The 25,801-nt window shown below is 28.8% G+C and overlaps 2 protein-coding genes and 1 long non-coding RNA gene across 6 annotated transcripts; 2 read left to right on the top strand and 1 right to left on the bottom strand.

Moving 5' to 3' along the window:
• Positions 1–905: 905 nt before the first annotated feature.
• LOC149493516 (sulfate transporter 1.3-like) lies at positions 906–5,194 on the bottom strand. Its single transcript, XM_089725977.1, has 13 exons — positions 4,880–5,194; positions 4,720–4,768; positions 4,414–4,621; positions 4,145–4,319; positions 3,960–4,025; positions 3,765–3,878; positions 3,510–3,626; positions 3,264–3,390; positions 2,701–2,987; positions 2,417–2,607; positions 1,606–1,691; positions 1,447–1,523; positions 906–1,295 (listed from the first exon to the last, which is right to left on the bottom strand). The coding sequence occupies exons 1-13, from the start codon at positions 5,192–5,194 to the stop codon at positions 1,149–1,151; spliced, it is 1,959 nt and encodes a 652-aa protein (XP_089582103.1). The 3' UTR covers positions 906–1,148.
• On the top strand, positions 1,183–6,238 carry LOC149493517 (uncharacterized). Of its 4 annotated transcripts, XR_016322569.1 has the most exons (4): positions 1,183–1,321; positions 4,108–5,127; positions 5,218–5,316; positions 6,102–6,236. It is a non-coding gene; the product is annotated as an uncharacterized LOC149493517 (long non-coding RNA). The 4 variants fall into 4 exon arrangements; XR_016322568.1 differs by having other exon boundaries at positions 4,108–5,316; positions 6,102–6,238; XR_016322567.1 differs by lacking the exon at positions 6,102–6,236 and having other exon boundaries at positions 5,218–5,408.
• Positions 6,239–20,514: 14,276 nt separating this feature from the next.
• Positions 20,515–24,111, top strand: LOC105638844 (low affinity sulfate transporter 3). Its single transcript, XM_012222718.4, has 12 exons — positions 20,515–20,989; positions 21,080–21,128; positions 21,226–21,433; positions 21,504–21,678; positions 21,770–21,835; positions 21,921–22,151; positions 22,241–22,367; positions 22,558–22,844; positions 23,163–23,356; positions 23,435–23,508; positions 23,592–23,668; positions 23,775–24,111. The coding sequence occupies exons 1-12, from the start codon at positions 20,657–20,659 to the stop codon at positions 23,916–23,918; spliced, it is 1,965 nt and encodes a 654-aa protein (XP_012078108.1). The 5' UTR covers positions 20,515–20,656; the 3' UTR covers positions 23,919–24,111.
• The last annotated feature ends 1,690 nt before the right edge of the window (positions 24,112–25,801 follow it).

The following is a 25,801-nucleotide window of genomic DNA, read 5'->3' on the forward strand; positions in this document are numbered from 1 at the left end:
GGACAGTGGTAAGGATCTTATCTCCATCACATGTAATAAAAAATAACAAATCTATATTGCGCACTTTGTGGTTCCTTAAAATATACTGGTTGAAAACCCGTCTTCCTGTCCTGATCTCTGAGCGAGGAATGAATGAATCTAGCTTTGTTCATGACCATGTTCAGGCCAACCTAAGGAACAAAGAAGATTGCCCCTTTGTTTCATGCTTACCTCACTCCAAAAAAGATGTCCTCTTCGACCTCTAAAAAAAAATAAGAACGCTTCCCAAGAAAATAATTAATTTTTGAAATTTTCTTTTTGTTTTCTTTTCCCTTCTTTTTTCCAAAATTAGTACTCCTTACCTTCTTTCACTTTAGTAGCAAAAGATACTTCTTTCTTTCTTAAAATATAAGTGGATTAAAATTTTTACACAAAGATTTAAAAAAGTAATTTATTCTCCTAAATTATAATAAAAACAAAAATAATTTAATTAAATTATCATTTAATTCAAAACAAATAGTTATTTGTGAAAATATATATTGCATCTAATATAAGCAAAGTTAATGTTAAAAAAATATCATTTATTATTCCTAAAACACTCAAAAGAGACTTATATTTTGAGACAAACTACTTCCTTTTTTCTATTCCGTTCCACTTTAATAGCAACAACAAACAAATAACGTTGTTCTACTTTAAATGCTACGCTCATTTAGAATTTTAAGAGTATATTAATTTTTTTTAATTTTATATTCATATTTATTAAGTGTTTTATATTAAAATTAATGGAAAATTTTAATTTTAAGAAAGACAATTTAAATATTCTATTATATATTTTTAAAAAATTAATATATTTTAATAATTTTTTTAATCCTTAAGGTTAAATATTATTATTAAATTAGAACAGAGGAAGTGTATCAAGACAAAAATAAAAGAAAAACTCAGTTCAATTATGGGCAATTCTATGTACATTTTCTTTCTTTTTTCTTGTTAGCTTTTCGCAAGCCTTATCCCTTCTTAATAAACTTTTCTGCAAAAGCAGGACGGTGATGACCACACCCCACCAAGGCATCAACAACTACTCTGCTTCTTCTATTATCAAAACATTAGCTCCTTCCTTCCTCACTATATAGTAGTAACATGTATGCCACACTACAAATACAGCAATTTTCTCACACTTGGGCTGCAGCCAACTTTGGAGAACATGATGCCACTGCATCTGCAACTGTAAGGAAGATCTTGTCTTCCCCGATAGTATTTGCGAAATCCGAAGCATGGAGCTTGCCAATCACCACTGGTCCAGGATTTGCTAGAATGAGCTGCACAACAACACAAGAAACTCCTGGTAAGACATGGCATTGAAATTTGACTAATTTCAAAGTATTTTTTTACTCTTCTCTAATCATTCATCGCTTGTTAAGTACATGATAATAGTAGCTCATAAAATTAGGTTAGGGAAAAAAGGAAAACCTGAACGCCTCTCTTCTGGAGGCTTTTGTATAGCTCTTCCAACGCATGAATGCCACTGGTGTCAATATCAGTAACGGCTGCAACGAGAGCAAAAACGTTATGAGGAAAAAAAAAACTTGGACAAGTGTGCTTGCACATGAATCATTAGTTAAAACATACGTGACATCTCTACTATCAAGAACTCAAAGTTCGATTGGTATGATTCTTTTAATTGTTCTTCTTCATCTGCTAACCATCTCAGAATCCTGCAAAAGAGTTCAATTTTAGCCTTCCCAAAATTATTGCAAATATGATAAATCCAAAAATTGTAATAATTGATCCACAGAAGCTTAAATTTGCAAAATATTATCCTTTTCTATTGGAAAGTTATATATATATATATATCCTCCCCATTAGATGGCATATGGGCTAACTTTTCTGCAAGACATCGAGTTCTGCAAATGATTGAAAATGGGAACTAATTGATTTGCAAGGAAACTAATCTCGTGAGTTTTCGGTAAGTAACGATGACCTCAATTTCTCATTCTATATTATATAGCCATATTGTCAAAATAAGTAGTTACATGCATCCAAATTATGTGAGCCTCAATTTGCAATTCCACTCTTTTAGACATTTACCACAAAACTTTTGAATGGCGTTTTTATATGAACTGTTAAAAAAGGGGATCGCTTTGAACATTCCTACGTATCCATACAGTCAATATGATTCTAAGACATAAAAGAAAAGCATGTGTATAGAAGTAATATGAGTAAACGGTTACCTATGTTTCATTCTCATATTGGTCAGGTGTGTGAAACAAGGTTATAAACTCAGTATAGGCAAGTGTTTCAAAATATTAGATTTAGGAACTAGAGTACATGATTTGGGGGATAAAGAAAAAAGGCAAAATATGCAATTTGAATCCTAGGATTGTTCAAACAATATAGAGAACACATCACTCATATGCCAAAGGTCAATAGATTTCTTTACCTCTCTTTAATGTAATTGGAGTTGGAAAAGTAGATTGCTGAATCAACTCTCACAACCAAAACACCAGGAACCTTGGTTGCTCCTGGATATTGTTGAATGTTTCTATACACAGTTGTCCCAGGTAGCTTCCCAAGGATTGCAGTCCGAGGCCGAGTAACTTGTAGGAGAATTTTGGCAAAAGATATTGAAACCTGTCATGATGCACAAAGATATTTTAACATTCCTTGCAATAACAATTGTTTGACATAATATGGAATTAAGATAGTGAACAACTTAATTCTTACCGCAATCAATAGGCCTATCTCCACAGATACAAAAACTACACCAAAGAAGGCTCCCATGCAAGCGATAAAATCAAATTTATCTATTTTCCATATCAAAATTGCTGCCTCAAAGTCAATTAGGCCAACCACAGCTGATATAATAATGGCAGCAAGAATAGCGTTTGGGGTATACTTGAAAAGAGGTGTAATAAATAGCAAGGTAAGAAACACAACAAAGGACATGATAATGTTGGAGACCGCAGTTTGGCAGCCAGCCATGTAATTTACAGCTGATCGAGAAAATGAACCTGTGAGTAACAAGCATACAAAATCAAGTCAATATTAGGTATTCCACATAGTTAACAGGTAACTCCAGAAACTAGTTAGTCATAAACGGTTTTCTATGGTTAAATTTTATGGTTTTCTATGGTTTTCTATGGTTAAAGAAACAATTGTAGGATCTAAAAGTTAAATTCTATTTGTTGAGATTTTCTAGGGTATTGATGCATTGATTTTGAGGCTGAATATGGTTTTACATAATCATGCATACACTATCATATATAAATTGATCCATGTACACCCACCTGTTGCCACATAACAAGAAGTCATTGAACCAACAATATTCATGGTTCCTAGTGCCACCATTTCTTTGTTCCCATCAATTTGATAGTCCTTCATGGAAGCAAATGTTCTTCCAATTGCTACGGCTTCCTACAAGAATATAAAGATGGAACCACAAAGGAAAAGAAAAAAATAGTTACAGAATTTGATAATCAAATTCTTTTTACAGATTTATAGAGAAAGATAAATGGATTGCAAATTTGTCTTACCGTTAATGCTATCATTCCAGCCACAACACCAATCCTAAGACCTTTTAGAAGATACTGACCACTGAAGTATATTTCTTTCACAGAGGAGGGATTTATTCCTTTCTCTATGTGTTTCACCTTCAGACATCAGAAAAACAGTTAGCACCAGTTCCAGCTCTTATTACTACTTCCAAAGTTCTATATTTAGAACTATTTCTTTACTATCGAAGTCATATTGCAAATGTAGAAAAAAAAAAAGAGACAAGAAGTGCTCACAATTTGAACCCCTTTCCTATCTGCATGGGTTATATAAACAAAAAAGGTCGACAGAATAACAGATATCAATGGTGCAATTGCTGGCACCCAAAAGAATCTCCTGTTCTTTTTTCCCTGCACCACAAACAATTTGAGAACTAAGAAATCATTTGGGAACATTTAATTTAGATGAACATGACCGAGCTTCGAACTTACGATGTACTTGGCAGATAAGAGAAATGCTAGAAAGCTCACACCAATAACTATAGTCTGCCAGTTCCACTGCAAAATATTTGTTGTATGGGATTCAGTTACTATGAATATGATTACTTATTTGAGTTGGGAATTATTAATTTTGTTGCAGGTTTGTGGCTCAAACTTTAAATGCGAAAGAAACTTACTCCATGATGGACTGAGCCAAAAACTGAGTGCATCACTGAAACTATATCAGTTTTCTTTGTAAAATTTTGTATTCCAAGAAGACCCTTGAGCTGCTGGAGTGCAATTGTGATGGCAGCTCCACCCATAAAACCAACAACAGCAGCATGTGATAAGAAGTCAATCAAGAAGCCCAACCTGATAAGATACTAAGATGTTTTACACTTTGAAGTGGAAACTAAATGCCTTGAAGCAAAGCCAGAACATGAAAATAAGAAATGAAACTAATTACCTGAAAAACCCAAGGGTTGCTTGCGTGATACCCGCAAAAAATGTAGCTGTGAATGCTAGCCTCCTGTATGCTTCTTTATCTTTTTTGGGATCAAGTTCATTTTGAAGCAGAGTCCCTAACAAGAGAGACACGACAGCTACTGGTCCTATTGCTATGTCTCTAGAACTACCCATGAAGGCATAAATCAATGGTGGAACAAAGCTGGAGTCTGAAAAACATTTCAAACAAGAACAAGCAATTGCATAAACATCAAATAGAAGAAAGGATAAGGCCATCGGAAGATGTACACTAGCAAGCAAAACTTACACAATCCATACTGGGGGTCCAAATTTGCAAGTTTTGAATACCCAATATCCTGGATTTACCAGCAAAAAAATATATCAGATATAGTTCAAAAGCAGTAAAAGGAATGATATCTTAGTTTCTTCCATTATGCATTCTTGTAAGCAGCTAAAGGCTAATATACCTGAGGAATGCAAAGACTAGCAATAGTCAGTCCAGCAATTACATCCCCTCGAAATTTACGTAAACTGTAACTTCTACCCCATTCAAGAATGGGGAAGATGGTTTGTATGCCTAGGATGAACTTTTTAGATCTCGGTTGATCCTTGAAGGGACGCAGAGGATCATCTGCAAAGAGTGTTTCTTTCACAGTGGCTTTCAATTCTTTGAAGAGGTTCTGCTTTGGAGGAACTCCAACTTTATGTGTATACTGTTCGTTTCTAACGTCCATCTCTTTTGTTTCAAGCTCCTGGTTAGTTGAATGTACTGTTGAGGACATTGACTAATGCACCTGTAATGCAGGAATATTTAAAAAGCAACAATCGGCAGGAGAAAGACAATGCTGACTCTGAGCATGCAGAAAATTTTGAAACAAAAACCGGTCTATTGCACTGAATCATGGTAAAGAACTAAAGATTGACTTTTTATTATTTTTTTTTCATTGTTCTCTTTCATATTTTGTTAACATAATACAAGAGCTAGAAATTCTAAAACTTCAGAACAGAACAACATGCAATGCAACTGAACAATATGCATCTTCATAGCTATATTCACTGTAAAGTATACTCAAAGAAAGCTCATTTATCCTCAAATTCAGAAAGAAAAAGACAGCTTAAATAAGTAAATGGAACTTTCTGAAGTAGCCATAGGTAAAGAAAATGAAGCTAACCACAACAAAAAAAGGAAGCGACTGGAAAGAGGAGGCTTAGATAAGAAGCGTAGGAAGTTAAAGCCTTATTGAATATGAAAAGGAGCATAATAAACCCTGTTTATATAAGTTTTGAAAGGATTACTGGTCAACCCTTCCTAATTAAAGGAGGGAATTATCATAACTAATGAGTTATGAATCTAGATCAGTTACATGCCATATACATTAGAGACACAAGTGGACTTAATAATTTTAAATTAAGGGAATTCTACTCTTAGATATTGATGTAAGAGGTGATCATTTCCTCCACAAGTAAAAAAAAAAAAAAACTGCATCTTCAGAAGGTATTTCAGTTGACTTGGAAGCACAGGTGGCAGCAGCTAAGAACCTGACAATATGTGTGCGTATATATATACATAAATACATATTTCTATTTAATTTCCTCTTCTTTTTTATCATATACCATCAAAAGTTTCATAGACTATACATGAACTGAAAATAGAGGTCTGAATTGATGGCTTTTTGCTTATAAATTCAGGACAAGAAAAGTCAAAAAGGCTAGAAATGAAAGCCCAGTCCATCACAACCAACCAACAAAAGAAGCATTTTCCTTTTTCTAGTTCAAACTGGTGTTTTGGGTATAACATAGTTAGGTGTAAAGTTTTAACTTTTGATTAAAGTTAAAGATCCTGTAAGGTTTTGTTAGACTGTTATTGCACTCACTAGAACTTATTTACTTTTCATCTAAGATTTCTATGAATTTATAGAGACCAAAAATGTTGAAGACAGAAAAGGAACAAAGCAAACAAGAAAAAAATTTTGTTCTGAGGGAAGAACAATATGATACTATCACATATGCAGAGCATCATTAATAATTTTTGCAGCAGTTAATTAAGCAACGAAATTTATTATTCCAGTCAAAAAGAAAATGTCATCAAAAGATAAGCAAGCAGCATCCAGATTCTTTAAAGCTACAAGCAAAGCACAAAAAATAAAAATTATGAACATAATAGAAATTAAAAATCCTTTCATTGTCTGTGATGAAGTTTGAGGATCAATTATGCCTTTATAAAGGTTTGAAAAGCCAGTTGACTAAATCAATCATAGCAGGCATGTAATAAATATTAAGTTGATTAATTAATGAGTTAAAATATAACCAACCCCAGGTAACACCCATTACCGAATTCATTCCTCTACATACTTTCAGTGCTTTCCTTCTATTTACAGGCAAGAGAACAAACATGATAACCAAAACCAAGAAATCAAATCTCACTTTTTTTTTTCCTTTTTTTAAATCTTAGCAGGTAGGTATCTTCCAAAATTTGATGTCTTTAATTAGAGAATAAAGGGTGTTTCAAAAGAAAAGTGTCTATATATATCTAGTATCTCACCTCCATGTTCATGTACTTCTCATGGAAGCCATTGGTAGTGGACAACAAATTACCAAAAAAAAATCTTCACTTGTCAAAAAAGAAAACAATAGCATTCAATCCCTGTAGACAAAGAAATTCTCAGAAAGAGAAAACGGTAAAGGAGAGCGAGGGGTTAAATAAAAAGGGCGTGAGTGAGTCGTAAACTAGAATTAAGAAAATAAAAAACAAATGGCACCTTGCACTACGTACGCCACACTTGATGGTCCTTATGCGTCCAAATACCATAATCGTCATTGATGAATATATTATATATGAATAAACAGATGTATCAATCCGAATAAGAGAAAGAAACCTTAATGCCGTCCAGGTTCAATGAATAATCATTCTGATACCTATTTTAAAGGGATTTCAGAAACGAAAGCCAAGTCTGCTTCTGTTTGGTTACCAAGAAAACATATGAGCAGAGAAACCTTTTTTATAGGAATAAAAAAAAAAATCTAAACTTTGATATTTACCGTAAAAGCAGAGATTAGAGCTGTAGCTTTGGTGTCGTATCTCATGTCATGTAAGTCAGTGTCCGGTTCCGTTTGGTTGTAGTTGTCATAGGAGTGATTAGGTAGAATTACGAAACGGCCATCGTGAAAAAACACGTAGCGGACTAAGAAAAGTCAAAGTTCATAAGTCGTGGAGTGGAAATTAGTCGAGCTAGTTATGGCCGATTCATAGACCGTTGGTTTGGTTCACGAAACTGATGGTGCAAAATTTTTAAAATATTAAATTTAAATCAGTTTTTGAACCATCGATTTCGGTTTAATTTTGATTTCAGCTGGTTTCAGTGCAATTTCGATGAACCGATAGTTTCGATCACGGTTTTCGGCGATATATATATATATTAAAAAAATAGGTTCCAAAATTACATTTTTCTTCGAAAACATTAATATAAGTTTAAAGAATATTGGTAAATTTTATTTTAAATAAATTTTAGAATACTCATACTCATATAAGAATAAAAGTAATTAATGTTACAGAATAATCAAATAAATTATCACTTTATTTTATTTAAATATTATTAATTAAATAAATTATAAGAAAATTTTAAAAAATGCTTGAAAAGAATGTAATTTTATACTTATTAAACAATTTAAAAGGGTAAAAAAAATTTAAAAATAATATAAGTTTAGACTAAATCTTTTTCTCTTTTTTTACTAGTTTATTTTTTAGATTTTTAACTTTTAAAGTAAAATGTATTTAATAAAAAAATTTTAAATAAAGTATATCATGTAGTAAAATATTATTGAGACTTTTAGAGATATATAAAATAAGCTAAGTGATTATCATTTTGAAAATAAAAATAGAAAATTTTCAATTTGAACCGGACCGAAATCACCGGTTAACTGAAGATTCATGATCGATTCAGATTCAAATTTTAATATTCACATAAACCTTAATCGGCTCTTGAATTGCTGGTTCTAATTTAAAATTTTGAAATGACAGTTTTAATTTAATTTCGATTTATCGTACAATTCGGTTCTGATTGAACCGGTGGCCATGTTTAATTTCGTGGGTGGATTTTGGTATTCCGTAGGCTGTCCTAATGTGAAAATTTTCCGCGGTTAAGTGGGACCCACGTGATTTTATTGCCTTTAACTTGAAGTTCGGCTGTCAAAATCGAATGTGGACGTTTTTGAGGGAAGGTTCTATTTATTATTTTATTCATTTTCTTTTTTAGCAGAAAAGTATTTCAATCTTCAATTTTGGATGGCTTAATAATTCCGGTCTGTTTATTTATTTATTTATTTTATGCAAAAGGTGGGTTGAATTTCAAGCCAATCATGAAATTGAGAAATAACTAATTAGTGAATAAGTTAGTTATAGTTTTTAAAAAATTATATTTTATATTTTTGAAAATTATTTGTTAAGTCTTTATTTTAATTCTCTTGTTTATCTATGTAAAATAAAATCACTGGAATATTAATTAATCTCATCTTCGTGAAAAATTTCTGCTTCTTTATATTTTCTTCTCCATTTATAGAAATGTGATATTTATTTATTCAAATCACTAGAACATTATTAATCTCATAACTATTGAAAACTTCTTCTTCATTATTTTTTTCTCTATTTATATAAATCTAATATAACATATTTATTCTAATTATTTAGATTAATTTTATGTATTAAATGGCGGATAATTAAAAAGAATAGATTTGATATATCAAATAATTGTTAAATAAGAAAAATGTGTATGTAAGCATATAAATAATAATAGATAATAAAACATGTGCATGTGCGATGATAATTAAAGGGAAACAAAAACGATTTTAGATAAAAATAAATAACTCTGAAAAACCAAATAATCAAAAACTTAAAATTTTTTTTTTAAAAAAATAAAAAAACTAAAAGCATCCAACCATAACAAACATCCCTTTAATATTTAAAATATTATAATGAAAAAAAATACGGTACGTGCTTTGTAAAATACAGCTAGTGACTAAAACATTGTTATAATTTACTTTAAGTCAGATTATAAACTCCTTTCGTTTAATTTTTATATTTTCTTTTCATTAAATACCTTATGAAATGACGAAAAAATCTCTTTTATTTTTAAAAATACAAGGAAGGATTAATTATATTTTTCAAATTATAAGAATCGTACTGTAATTTTTTTTTTTGTATAATATTTTAGCAATATCTCTATATTTCACAAACCACATATTTTTCTCTATTATAATTTAAATGTTTCAATAATTTAAAAATATACACAGGTCCATTCATTGACGGTGGAGTGCCTCTCTTTTTCTAAAATTTTCTAACCTTATCATTTCCTTGGAATCCTATTTTCCTCTCCTTCGTTTTTCAACCACTGTTATGTTGAACTTGTGATTTAAGCTTGACAATGACACAGTCTTTGAATGGCATAAGTTGGAGATTAGGGTTCACTTTTGGATGTGAAAAAGAGATTGAGAGAAGAAAATAAAGGATTTGTGCGATAAGTATTGGTGTGGTTGAGAGGAAGAGTAAGTGTGCATTGACTGTTCACCATTATTGTAAAATTATATTTTAGTCCTTATAACAAAATATCATTCAACTAAGTCCATGATCTTTATTTCTTTCCATTTTTTAACATTTACAATTTCTATACTAATATCAAAATTTTATCAACTACACTAGTTGATCGTTTAAAATCTTAGTATGTGCATTAGAATGAAACTTTTAGAAATCTTTTTATTATATATATGCATTGAAAAGTTTTACCAATTGTTTATATTTACTTCTCAAAATAAAAAGAAATTAGATCGGTTACATAAATCTCAAAAAAATATATATTTTTTCAAATGATTTTAAGAGTGAATAATGAAGAGTGTTCTTAAGTTAATTATTATTATAGTCATAAATTATCTTTAGCATTGAATTAAACTTTAATTAACTTGTTAACCGAATTAATCCCTATAATTAATATTTTATCTCTATATATGTCGTAAAAGGATAAAATTGTCAATATGCATGCTAGAAAATAAAAGAAAAATACTATATATATATTTCGATATTCAAACTTACTTAAAATATTTCTTTCACTGTCAACTTAGCAGTACTTGTTTACCATTTGAGCCACATACATTTAATATAAAAAAAACTAGCAAAAATCTTTTAAAAAATTAAATTTAATATCCACCTTAGGAATCCAATGTTTTTGCATCAATCATGGACTCTCTAATAGCCTACCTTTCAATGTTAATACTCCCTCTTCCCGTTTAGTTAAATTGAGCGTTTGTTTTAATTGCCGTTAATGGTCTTACGATCTGTTAACTGTTTATATAGTTGTTTAGAGTAAAAATATTTGGTAAAAAGTATCTGTTTAATTAGCTGTTGAATTTAAAATGATAAAAAATGACATTTAAATATGACTATAGAAGCGACCTCATTATAAATAAAAGAGATAATTCATATAATGTGTTACTATTTTTCTGTCAAAAGAATATCAATCTATAGTGTATAGTCCAATTATATAAATTGAAATCATTATCATTTTAAACAATGATACAATTTCCTCACATATTACTACATTAATTCATTATTAAATTATTTTGTTTAAATTTTTATTAAAATAATATAATTTTTAACTTAATTGCAGATTTGCATTAGCATAAAAATTTGTATTTAATTGATTTGGTTTATGGATATTGATATATTGGGAGTAAACTTTGTATTTGGATTAGACGAGAATTGACAAAATTAGAAAGAAATTAAGGAGGGACATTAAGAGAGAGAAGAAAAATTAAATGACTTCTATTTTGTTTTTATTTCTAAATAAGGGAAAATAATATTATTTAATTATTTTATTCCTTTTCATATTTAACCATTATCCAAAGGATTGCCTTAATTAAATTAATAATGCCTGGAAGATAACGTGTGTTTTTTTGTGAAAGTTGTTTTATTGCAATATAATGTAATGAATTGCACTTATCAATCTACTTATTATAAAATGTTTGTATTATTGTCTTAATAATACTATCAATCATTGTGATTAAACAAAAATAATTAAATTGTACTAAGTGTTTTGTAATTAGGAAGATGGTGACGTCATTGATTACAAAATTGAGTTGCTAAATTGTACTTCAATAATTGCAAATCAAATTAAATTGACACGTAAAATTAAATTAAATTCATCACACACCCATAAAGGAGACGTAAGCAAATCAAAAATTAATAATATTTGGAAATGTACATAGTAAAAATTTTAATAAATGACGTCATTTATTTATTTGGTAAAATGACGTTTATCTTGGTGGTGTTAAGAACTTTGCTCACCAAAAACAAGAAAATCAATTAGTGACGGATTTAGCAATGGAGGCACTTGCCCCCTAGCCCTCATGCCCCACCTCTAATTTTTTAATGCATTTAAGTATATAATATATTTAAATATTTATATTTGCTCCTATAAATTTTTCCTATTTTCTAATTTTTAGTACAAAATTAATTGGTGTACTTCCAATTAAACCAAATTTATATATTATTTTTAACCTAAAATAAGAATTTTATTATATTTATACATTGTTTTTTAATTTTTAGTTTGATTTGGTCTTATGAATATTCCAAGCTTCTTTAAATTTTTATTATATTATTATTATTAGTTTTCGTATAATTCTGCACTATAAATTTATTAAATTATTGCTTAGCTATATATCGGAAGTTGTATTTTTATATTAATGAATTTCAACCAATGGATTTAATAGTATTAAAATTGTTTCTAAATAATTGTAAAGTTGTAAAAAATAAATCTCGAATTCAAAATCAATTAATAAAATATTTAAATGTATGATTAATAAACAATTTTTGTGAAGATTAGAAAATATATATAGACTCTATATGCCTTTGATTGATTTTCTTTTTTTTCTAAATTTCAATTCTTATCTTTTTGGTTTTTAAACCAAAAATAAAAATTATATATCTAATAACACCCAACATAAAAATTACACGAATTATATAATAATTGCTCTGGGAATATTTCCTGGACTTCATGTTATAATTTGTGGGCCTGAGCCTATTAAAAAAAAAACGTGATGTTCAAAATGTAAGGTGTTTGAAGTTGGACAGAAACCAGCCCAAATAGTTGTTGGGTTTCCTTCTTCGCTCTTTTTAGCTTATTCTAACCTTATTAAAATATAAATAATATATTTTAAAAAAAAGGATATATATATAAAAAAAAAAAAATTTAAAAAGGAAACCTTTCCTGCTCAAAAGGAACAAGTTAAAAACCTATGTAGATATTTCTTTGTGTTGTGTGTGATTATAATTGAGTGGGAAGCATTGTAATAGGGTCCACAATCAACTTCAAAGTTGAAGCGTTGATATTCTGATGATTGGGAAAAGAATTTTCTCATAGGCAAAGTAGTCGTTGATCTTTGCAATAATGGAATCTTTACCTTCATGAGCTAGAAAGTAGCTAGATGTTAAAATTGACTCCCACCACAAAAACTATAATTAATACGTTGAAATTCAATGCCAAAACTTACACCTTTCTCTTAAATCCTATAGTAGAAAAGAAAATTCTAAAAGAACATGACATTTGTACATTGCATCTTAAAAACTCGTCAAAATTATAAAATTGAAGAAAAAGAAAAAAAAAAGCTTATATATAGTGTTGATGATATGAAGCATTATAATTAATACTTGATAATATTCATACCAAATTACTTTGATTCGATTTTACACAATATGATTTGATATCGGTACGAGTATTATGTAATCAATATTTGTATTTACATGTTCGTATAGTATGAGTGTTATATCCGCTATTTATGCAGTACAATATACTATTTCAAACTCTTAATAAAGAAGAGTTTTCAGCCTTTCAAATTGGATCGCGAATTGAGCAGTATAGGTATACAATTTATATAGTTGTATTTGTCTGGTTTAATTTAGTCATTTTCTTAATATTTTTTTAGTATCAATAGACGAGAAATTCAAAATTGAATCTATCGTCAGATCGTATATGCATTATATGTTGTGCCTGGATTGTTCCTTGGTGTGTGTTTCTGAATTTTAGCCCTCCTTATATAACCAAAAGAAAAAGACAATGACTAGGCATGCAAAGGAATTGTTGATAATGAAAATATATACAAGGGTCAAATAGAAATCACAAAAAAAAAAAAAAAAAAAAAAAGAATCTAAGTTAGTGGGTCGGCCTTGAAAAGTTATTCATTTGTGTATACATGGGGACAGAGAATGGTTGATGGTTGTAGTTCATGCTTTCGGTTTTTGATGGAGGTTGCAGCACTATCAAGAGCAGTAATGAGAACTCTCTTCTCTCTAGTTAATAGATAGATAGATGCGTAGAAAAGGGGACCAGAGAGGCACAAACTAGGCAATCTCCTCCATACATTTTATATTCTCTCTGGTCACTAGTGAATTCTTACTACGTGAGTGGGCTGAAGAGACTGAGACCTACTTGCATAAACCAAACACATGATAGTGCTGCTTGCTTTTCTTCCACACGTCCTTTCACTTATAGTGATTGATCTTTTTCTCTTGGATATGTCATATTTGCTATGGTAGAAGTGATTTCTTTATGTATATTGTTGGAGACACAATGCTAGAAATGTCATGTTTTTTTGCAACAGCAATTAATGGTGAGTTCGAGGGTGAAATTACAAGTAAAGTTTTTTTTTTTTTTTTACTCTAGTGATTTTATAACCAAACAAATAAAAAAAATGAATTTTTTTAGATAATATTTATTCTTTTTTTTCACAGTATATCATTAGAAATGCTTTTGTTTGAACCAAAATACTATTCTTAAGAGCATGAAGTAGAGTTTCTGTACCCTCACCACAGGTCTTACATATGGGATCAAGAAGTATATCTCTACTTATAAGAGAATCTAGTACTAACTATTGATTCCTGTATGCTCTATATAAAAAATGCTTAACTTTCTCGACACACACTGTCTGGAAATCCTGTTTCTTGCTTTTCCCAATTACTGCGGCAGCCCAAGATACTTGGATTGATCTTGAATTGCTTTAACACCCAAACTGGTTTTTGATCAATTCTCTACATACCGATGAAGTACTACGACTAAAACATATTTCTATTTCTCTAAATTTATTTTTTGTCCAGTTGCTCGCTCATAATTAGAAATTATTTTAACTACAATCTTAGCTTCCTTCACATTTGCCCTCCTAAAAATTATGCTGTCATCTGCAAAAAATAAATGTGAAACCAGTGCTGCTCTACCACAAATATGGATTCCATGGAGTGGGTGTACTCTTTCTACTTTTGAAATCAGCCCTTAGAAAACTTTTGCACAAATCACAAAAAGGTAAGGAGAAAGAGAGTCTTCTTGACAGATTCCTCCCTGGGGAAAAAAGACCTCTTTAGGTTCTACATTGATGAGTGAATAATAAGATAGAGAAGAGACACAATTCATGATAATTTCAACCCATTTTGAATTAAAACCTAAATGAGTGAAAAGATTATTTAAAAAGTGTCACTCTACTCTATCATAGGCTTTACTCATGTCCAATTTCAAAGCAAAAAGACATTTATCCTTAGTTTTGTTTTTCATACAATGAAAGGTCTCAAAAGCAATTAGGTCATTATCCGTAATAAGACAACCAAAAACAAAAGTTGATTGGATATTACTACTGATATCTGGGAGAATCAATTTAAGTCTATTAGCAAGGATTTTTTGTTACCAATTAAAAAACCACATTACAAAGACTAATAAGCCTATAATCCTTAGTCATTAAGGATTAGAGTTATATAGATATGATTTAAGGAGGCTGGAGAATCCCCATTATTAGGGTAGAAAGAATTTTATTTTCAACATGAGTACCTAAGCATGCCAAAAGGGTTGAAAAAAAAATTAAAGGAAACATACCATATATGCTTTGGAAGGATGCATTTATTTAAGTGCAAGTCTAACATCATCATGCAATAAGTGTTGAAGGAGTTATTCATTCGTCTCATTATGCAATAATCTTCTTTTCTACAGTTTCTAAAACACTATTGTAATCTGATGTACTTGCAATGAGGAAAGATTAATAAAATAGTCTCTCATAACCTGAGCGATATCATCTTCCTCTTCAAAAATCATCCCTGTATCATCCTTAATTAATTAAATTGGAGAGCATCCAAAATAATATAGATGTTTTTTTAGCATTTCAGTTAGTATTATATAATAAAAAATTTTGATATATTTGATTGAAAATTGCAATTGATATACTTTGAAAATTGCTTTCTAATTGTTTGACCCAGCACAAATATTTAATCTGGAAATATATTATTTGAAAAATCATAATATTGTTTTTAAGAGATTTAAAATTGAAACTCAATTTTATTCAATCAAGAGGTACTCGTGACTCCAATTGTCTATGTATTCTATCAATTTCTTTTAATAATCTTTCTTAATTACATAAACTCATTGATTGGGCCACTTTCAACCAATAATTCTGCTGTTTAATGAAAACAATATTTTAATTTAATATTAAAAAAATAAGATGATAAAAATAATTGTAACTCCTAGTTCGAGGAGTGACATTATACAACCGCCTTAGTCGTTTTATTTACTAATTAAAAATGTGAGTAGGCGCTGCTACACTTTTTTCATTATTTATTTTTTAAAATTTTTTTCCTTATAACAGTGACACATGAATTTTGCACGTAGTGCATAACTTCGTGGTAAACATATGGATAATTTAATAATAAATTTAGATTTAAATTTCTCCTTAATACTAAAAGTTATCTGAATATTGAATAAAATAATACACACGGATAGTGTGATTAATAATTGAAAATGCAGTAATGCATTAAATCACTGTGCAATATGGATGGTGTTGCAAAGGTCACACTATTTAAATTTTTATGTCAGTTTTGGCTCGATTATAACTTTTTGTTCGAATAGCACTCTAAAACTAATTTATATTAAAAATTTATTTTCTATAAGTCTACTCAGACTTCAGATTAACTTGATTCAAATATAAGACCACTCATATATAATAAATACCTTTTATTTTTTAAAGAGAAAAATAGAATTTATCCATTAAGTAATGTACAAGTACAAGTTGGACCCAACACTATCAACTTGCGTTATCAAGATCTATCTATACTCGTCCGTAATTGGCAGAGCTTAGCATCATAACAATTATAACTTCTTTTTTTTTTATATACAATTTGAATTTGTTCCGTGTTTAGCTGGTAAACTAATAGGTAATTTTTCATAAAATGCTAAAAAGATAAACAGTTATATAAGCTAACATATTTTATCAAATATTATCTTTAATTTCTAAAAATTAATTTAACATTATATTACTACTGGATATTATAAAAAATAATTTTTATTATTTTGACCAATGCGAAAAACTACTTAAAAAAAATATTATGGAACACCGACTTTGATTGGAAACCGTGAAAAAAGAGATGCGGAGAGAGGAGGCAGAGAAACTCTAGAAAAGAGGTCAAGATAAAAAGAAAAAAAAAAAAAAGAGGAATAAAGACAAAACGACTCAAAAGAGGTGAAGAGGCAAAAGAAGGTCAAGTTGATTGAAAAACTAGAAGGTAGTGTCTGATTTCAACATAGGATTTGGTACAAATGAATCAATTTGTGTAATTTATTTGGAATTCATTCATTTGGAATTCCAAACAGAATTCATTCCAACGAATTTCGCAACTCTAAATTATTTATAGCAAACACTACGGAAATCTTAGTCCTTTTTCTTTTGCATTTTTTTTTTAATTTTTTCCTTTTATATTTTGAATCAACTGTTGCATATTTCCTTAGATTTATATTATTGTTCCAAATCTAACTTTAAATCAATTAATATCTAATATCATATACTAAATGCATAAAATTTATTTTTGTGAGATTTTAAAGTTTTGGAGAGATTTATCATACTTTTAAAGTAAGAATAAGTAATAACCTTTTTTTTTAAATATATTTTATTAATGATAAAAATTACAAATACTCATATAGATCAGATATAGAACTTTACTATTAGTAGCTAATAGAGTTCGTTGATCTTTTAACGAAACAAAACAATTCATATTCTTTTGAGTAATAAAACTAAAATTAAAAAATATATATAATATTAGATGTTTGCACTTAGAGTTGATCTTGACAAAAAATATAATTATTTATAACAGCAATTAGTTCATTAATTGATTTAGATTATAAAATAATAACTTCTCTGGATTTCTTATATCTTACATCTTAGGTTGATGGGTGTAATCTTTTATAATAATTTTTAGAAACCCATCATATGAATTTATCAACAGATTTTTTTTCTTCCATTTGCTCAAAATTTTTATTTGTTCGAGTGTGAAAATGTATCGAGCAAATTCCTATAATTATGAAACCCATTGACTTGCCTAGATCGTGTACATGACAATCAATGGACTAATCCAATGCAAATATAAAATTTTGTTAAAATGATAATATTTCTATCCTATGGTTAGAAAAAAAAGCAAAAATTCATATTTTCATTTGTTTGGTTTATGAGCGGAACTATAGATCTGGTTTAAGCAAGTATAATCTATCCATCGTTTCTCTAAAAGAGCTTACCTATAATGAAACATACTTGTCCAAAAATTAAATTACATTTACTTGCAATGTGTAAAAATTAATGAAATATACTTTTCAAATCATCAAATACACAATCAGCTCGTAGTATACTCTTTTTTTATCTATATAATATTAAAGCATAAAATTTATTTAGATTAAAATAAATGCAAGTGGTTAATTTATATTACATTTTATTGTACAAACTACTTGCAATGTTACTTTTTATATATTTAATTTTATTTTTATATAATAAAGTGGTCTCAAATAAAGTTCAATCTAATCCCTAAACCTAATCATTTAGTCCTTAATTTATAAATGCAGATTTTTAAAATCCTAATAGGTGCCTAAAAAGAAAATCAACTCATTACCTAATCTTCAACCTCTGTCCTCAACCCTAAATCAATATCTACATATAACTATAATGAAAAATAATAATAAATAATTTTTTACTGCTAGGTAAAATAAAAGAAATGAGAGGATGGTCTGAATTGATAATGGAAATCACTTTAGCTACAATGACAGTATTACTTACCCAGTGTATTAGAAAAGGGAATATATACACACACAAAAATTCTTGAAAATCCAAAAAGTGACCCAAACAGAAATATATCGTTATTTTTCCAGTTTCCTAAACACTATTTTCTTTTAAGTCAAACAGATATAGGATCTAATAGAAAAAATATCAAGAGAATAAAAAATATTTAATCAGGCCATCTTTTTATTGCAAGGGAGATATACATCTCTTACTAAATTAAAATGATAGTAGTTACAAATTATTGAGGGAGAAAAATGAAAATAAAAAACCACTATTGAAAATATAACTCATTCAAAACCTAACAAAAACAAAGTTTCAATACATATAAATATATTAATATATTAATAAAATATTATATATCTTTTAATTAAAATTTTTAGCTGTTTACCGTTCCAGGTTTAATTATATAAATTCTATTTGAAAATTTACTTTTTAAAAAATATATCCAATCAAATTTTATAAACATGAAAAAAATTAATAAAAAATAATATACTTTTTTCTTTTTTTTATCTCTCCTAAATAAAATATCATATATATTCTATTTAAAAATTCATTTTTTAAAAAATATATCCAATCAAATCATACAAATATAAAAAAAAGAATATTAATCAAAAGAATATATTTTTCTTTCTTTATTTTTATCTATATCCTAAAGAATTAAATATTTAATAAATAAAATATAAAAAATTTTCAAATATATCATTATCATATATATTATTAAAAAATAAATTTAGTAAAGATAAAACTTAAAATTTTAAAATGCTTAATTATCTATATTATTTATTTAAAAATATTTCTTTTTTGCTTCATTATGAGGCTTCAGGCTGAAATAACACTGCAGGCTATACAACAAGAAATAACTCTCAAATCACTAAATTGGTTGATAAATTTATATCTATAAATAAATTTATATATACGTATCTCTCTCTAAATATTTATTAATTTCTTTTATCTTTTTCATCATCTCTTTACAAGTTGCATTTGCAATCTCTTTCTCTTCTATGCTTTGTATTTAATTATTATCAAATAATGTGTAAATACCCACGCGCAAAATGTAGAATTAGGACTAGTTTATATATACGATAGAAGTATAGATTGTTATTATAATTATTATTAATATTATTATTAATTTCACAGAGAGAAAAGAGTCTCATAAAAGATGCCACTCTACGAGAGGAAAGTCTTCCGTGGAGTCCTTCGAGTTGATCCCAGACAAAGTGAACCACTTCCTTGTTTACATTTAAATTTTTAAATTTAAAAAATAACTATTATATATTTGAGTAGATTACTATCATATTCATAATTTTTTAAATTTTAATTATAAAATTGGGGATAGTATGTGTATAAGTCATTGGTCGGTGACTCATTGGATGATTTTGAAATTTAAATATAAACACCACGCAGTGTAAATTAAATGGAATGAAAAAATTAAAACTAATTTCAAATAAAATTAAAATGGCAATCACTACAATAAATATTAAAATTGGTGGAAAAAATATTTAAATAATGTGGCCATAAGTTTATGGAGGTAAAAATAAATTATTCACCGTGTTACTAAAAAGTTGAAACTGTAAGTTTTTGCAACAAAATTAAGTCGTTGCCAAAAAAGGTAAAAGTTTTTGACTCCCAGCAATGCTTAAGGATTCATCTTATGTTATATTATTATTAATATTATTATTAATGAAGGTCAAAATATTATCTAATACAATATACCCTTTCTTTGTAAGAAAAGATTTATTCTTCGAACTTTCTCACTATCAATCACTTTCTTTATCCATAATCACTCATTATTACGATAATAAGTTACTAACACCATGTTTATGTAAGAAAGAAGTGAAAGTAAAGGAAAGAAAAGGAAAAGAACTTCACATGCATTTAACCAACATATTGACAAAATACATTACAATTTTCAACTCTTTTCTTTCCACTTTCCTCGCAAACAAACAAAGAACAAAGTACAAAGAACCCATCAAATAAGTTTTAAGGAACGAAGGTTTGCATTTTAATATTTCACATTTACCGTTTCTGGATAGGCAATAGTATATAATCAAATCACCATATAGCTAATAAGCTTAATAAGCTCACAGGGTACACCCAACCACTTTAAACAGGCAAAACCACTAAAAACCTCCATGGCTATGGCTTCGCAGCCAACAGAAACCTGCAACGAAGCAGAAGAGCTAAGACAACTTGATGTTGAAGACACTAATCGGCAGGAGAGAGCTAAATGGGTTCTTAATTCTCCTGATCCACCTGGCCTCTTACAAGAACTCATCGGTTCTGCAAAAGAACTTGTCTTTTCCAATGTAAAGAAAAAAATTTCAAAGCAAACTAAAACAACTGCTGCCGTTTCATTCTTTCAATCCCTCTTTCCAATTCTTAAATGGGGTAAAGATTATAAAGTCTCTCAATTTAAAAATGATCTAATGGCTGGTTTAACTCTTGCTAGCCTTAGCATTCCTCAGGTATACATATATAACTAGTGTACTTAATTAATTAGTTAAGAAAATATTATTATTATTTTTAATTTTAACTTTCTCTCATAATTTTTGCAGAGTATTGGCTATGCTACTTTAGCGAAACTTGATCCTCAATATGGCCTGTGTAAGTATGTAAATTTATTTTATATCACAAAAAATTTATGTTTTGTATTACCCATTATTAATTAATTTGTTTATTTTGAATTTCTTGGATAAATTAGACACCAGTGCAGTTCCTCCTTTGATTTATGCTCTAATGGGGAGTTCAAGAGAAATTGCCATTGGACCTGTGGCTGTAGTATCTATGCTGCTTTCTTCTACGCTTCAGAAAGTTCAAGATCCTGCAACTGACCCTGTTGCGTATAGAAAGTTGGTTTTTACTGTTACTTTCTTTGCTGGAATCTTTCAAGCTGTATTTGGGTTATTTAGGTAATGTATTGATTTTTCTTCTTAAGTTTTGTGCAAATCAATTAATAATTAACAATTAGTATCTTTTCAGGTTGGGGTTTCTTGTGGATTTTCTTTCACATGCAGCGATTGTTGGATTTATGGCTGGTGCAGCCATTGTTATTGGTCTTCAGCAACTCAAAGGTCTAATTGGGATTACTCATTTCACTAATAAAACGGATGTAGTCTCTGTATTAGGGTCTGTTTTCACTTCAATTGACCATCCAGTAAGTTTTTCTAAATTCTCCATTAAAATTATTCAAATTTGATATTTTGCCTGCCACTAATTTGACATTATTCCTCTTTCATGTATGGCAGTGGTGTCCTTTGAATTTTGTTCTTGGCTGTTCTTTCCTCATATTTCTCCTAATTGCCAGGTTTATTGTAAGTAATTTAAAATTTCCATCCCTATTTAACTATAGAAACTTTTGTTTGATTGCCATGACTGATTGTCTGTTTGCATATGCAGGGAAGGAGAAACAAGAAGCTATTCTGGTTTCCAGCTATTGCTCCTCTAATATCAGTAATATTATCTACTTTGATCGTCTTCTTGTCAAAAGCTGACAAACATGGAGTCAAGATTGTAAAACACATAAAAGGAGGATTGAATCCAAGTTCTGTTCATGATTTACAACTCAATAGTCCACATGTTGGACAAGCAGCCAAAATTGGCCTTATCTCCGCCATTGTTGCTCTAACTGTGAGTATGCAAAATATGTCTCAAGCTCTTTATTAACTTAGTGTGTCAGTGTCAGGCGATTTTTAGCATCATTTGAGCATTTGCCTCAGGAAGCCATTGCCGTTGGCCGGTCTTTCGCTTCCATAAAAGGTTATCACCTCGATGGCAACAAAGAAATGGTTTCTATGGGCTTCATGAACATTGTAGGATCTTTAACTTCTTGCTATGTGGCAACTGGTAAGCACTTTTCTTTTTCCCTTTTTTTTTCTTCATCAGAAATTCTAAAAAGAAGGAGATTATTAGAGTTTGAATGTATGATCTTTTCTAGTACAGGACAATCACTCGACTATTAGTCATTTTCACCAATTAAAATATTAACATTACCGTGTTACATTAATAAAATATTGGCTATGGTATGTTTCTGCAGGTTCGTTTTCAAGAACTGCTGTGAATTTCAGTGCAGGATGTGAAACTGTTGTGTCAAATATAGTAATGGCTATTACTGTGATCTTATCACTCGAATTGTTCACTAGGCTTCTGTACTACACTCCAATGGCCATTCTTGCTTCGATAATTCTCTCTGCTCTTCCTGGACTAATTGACATAAATGAAGCTTATCACATCTGGAAAGTTGACAAGTTAGACTTCCTTGCCTGTATTGGTGCTTTCTTTGGTGTTTTGTTTGAATCAGTGGAGATCGGTCTTCTAGTCGCGGTAAATCACACAACTGTAATTCTTCCTCACTTTTTTCCTTGGCCAAGAACCATACGATATTTTCAAGAAACCAATCAAGAACAACTTGTTACATCAATCTTTATCAAAAAAATAAAGTCTTGTGAGTGGTGGGTTCCTTTCAATTAATAATTGAACTTGAAATTCAACTATGGTAGACTCTGATCAGTAGGTACTCGCACATTTTGGACATATGTTGACTTCCAAAATAGTTAGTCAAGAATAACAGAATTAAATTTTTACTGCTAATAATTAGTTTGTATTATGTTTCTGATAATCTTGTTTGATGGATTAATGTAGGTAACCATTTCGTTTGGGAAGATATTGCTAAACTCAATTCGACCAAGCATAGAAGAACTTGGTAGAATTCCAAGAACAGATACATTTGGTGATATTAATCAATATCCCATGGCCATAAAAACTCCAGGCGTCTTAATAGTTCGAATAAACTCTTCATTACTCTGCTTTGCAAATGCTAATTTTATAAGAGAAAGGTATGCAATCTGTCACTAAAATAAACGAAAGAATTAGCTTGCTTTATATAACAGTTTATTGAATAATTTATGTTTTAGAATAATGAGGTGGGTGACAGAAGATGAAGAAAATACAAAGGAAAGAGTTCAAATAGTAATTCTTGACATGTCAAGTAAGTTTTATTACATCAAAAGAAATTGAATACCAAAACAAAACAGACACTGATGAGTGACAGATGATTTCTTGAAATTGCAGATGTAACAAATATTGACACCGCAGGACTTCTTGCACTCGAAGAGCTGCACAAGAAGTTGCTTTCATATGAAACAGAAGTAAGAAAATCACCTGCAATTCAGAATATGTAATATTTCCATTTTCCAATAATTTGATTATTTTTGTTTTTATTTTTATATATATATATATTTTTTGATGTTACAGTTAGATATAGCCAATCCAAGATGGCAAGTGATTCATAAGCTAAAAGTTGCTAAATTCCCAGATAGAATTGGAAGAGGAAGAGTTTTTCTTACCGTTAGTGAAGCTATAGATGCAGGCACTAATACCAAATTAACTTCTTGTTGATTGATTTTGGTGGTCTTATTGCATATATACCAGCTAATGAAGCTTAGCAGGCTTTGTTTCCTTCTCTCTCTTTTTTCTTTTTGTAAAATTTGGGTAAAATGTAATGAGATTTATAAGCCTAATTAATGCTCTGTTTTGTATAAATGAATTTAAAATATAAAATTTATCTGTAAATGAATTTTCATATTTGATATTCCTGGATGGAATAAATTTACAATTGAAGATTCATTTGATTTTGTTTTCTAAAATATCCTTGAAATAGTAATATCATAAAAATAAATAATAAACACTAATTATATTCATGTTATGATATATAATTTTTTATATTTTTATTAAAATAAATATATAAAATAAAAATAATATTAATAAAATTATTATATTTAATTTAGTGATAAATGAATATTTAACTTAAATTTCTTCCCACAATAATAAAAAAAATATAAAATAAAAGATGAAAAATATTAAAATAAAAAATGCAATAATAAAAAAAATATTTTTCTAAAAATAAAATTTTTAAATGGTTTTACTCAAGTTTGATAAAATATATAAGTTAAATAAGTAAAAAATTGAAATAATTGACTTTATAGGAGAAGAATGATAGTTTTTCATAAAGGTTGAATGACTTAGTTTTGTGGAATTCGTTTAAAAATTCCATCTATTTTTTAGAATTTTGATATAGTTATGTTCAATTCTATAGAATTAAATTCATAAAATTGAAATCTATATATATTTTTTTTCATTCTAAACACATAAATATGACTTTCTAAATGAATTCCTCAAAATTGTGTATAATTCATTTGTTCCAAACAAGAGAAAAGTAAAATAATTTCTTTTCTTGGTTTATTGTGTAGAGGTTGCAGTTTCTTTTTTACTTGGGCACGCTTCATGTAAGGTGTTAATTGTTACGGGGGAAAAAGAATTTGAATCGTAATATCGTAAGTGCACTTATCATTATATTATATTTTGATATTCAATATAAGGTGTTATTTGAATTTCAAAAGCTTTATTTTTGTTATTGTTATTATTATTTTATGTTTCCTTGCAATTAGAAATTTAATTTGCTTGAGCCTATTTGGAATAAATCAACTAGAAATGTAAAATTCATTATAATGAAGTCTAAATAAAAAATATTTGAATTTACATAACTTCTTAAAAATAAAATTTAGTTGATTTTTTATGTTTTTTTAAATGAACTTAAAATTGAATAGTTCCTATCTTTATTTCCTCAAATATTCTTAATGTAAAACTTGAAAGACAATAGTACAACTACAAAAAAAAAAAATCAAATGCACCCCATATTTATGATAAAATTCAATCTTTTTAAAACATAAAAAAAAAATTGGAGAGTAGAGACTGAAGATAGAAAATTAAAAAAGAAAAAATTAGAGGGGAGAACACCATAATTATTGATTTATATGGTCATTTTTGTCCATAAAATATGTTTTTTGTTATTTCTGTAAATCACTTAGAAATTTTCTCTAGTTTGATAGAATTTTTAACTCAATTATATTCTATTTCATAGAATTGAATTTATAAAATTAAAATCTTTTTTAATATTTTCAATTTGAATTCAAGATGAATTTCCCAAAATTTCGTGAAATACTTTTGTTGCAAAAGCAGTTAACCAATGAACAAAAATCACAAGGGTTGCCCTTATCTTTTCCTTTGGTTTTCCCCAACCAAACAAAGAATTGGGTTTGATTAACAATTTTTTGGGTAATTTTGTCTTATTTAGGAAAAAAGAGAATTAAAGGATGATAACATAAGCGACAGGAAAACTTGTCCTTTTCGACCGGACGACACGAAAGTGACGGAAAGATGGTACCTAAAGTTTTCTGTCGTTCAGTTACAGAAACTCTTATCGTTTTATTTCATTGGCTTAC

This window comes from Jatropha curcas, chromosome 9 (assembly GCF_041381405.1).
Source record: "Jatropha curcas cultivar XTBG-Jc1 chromosome 9, XTBG_Jcur_1.0, whole genome shotgun sequence".
In the NCBI taxonomy this organism is placed as follows: Eukaryota; Viridiplantae; Streptophyta; class Magnoliopsida; order Malpighiales; family Euphorbiaceae; genus Jatropha; species Jatropha curcas.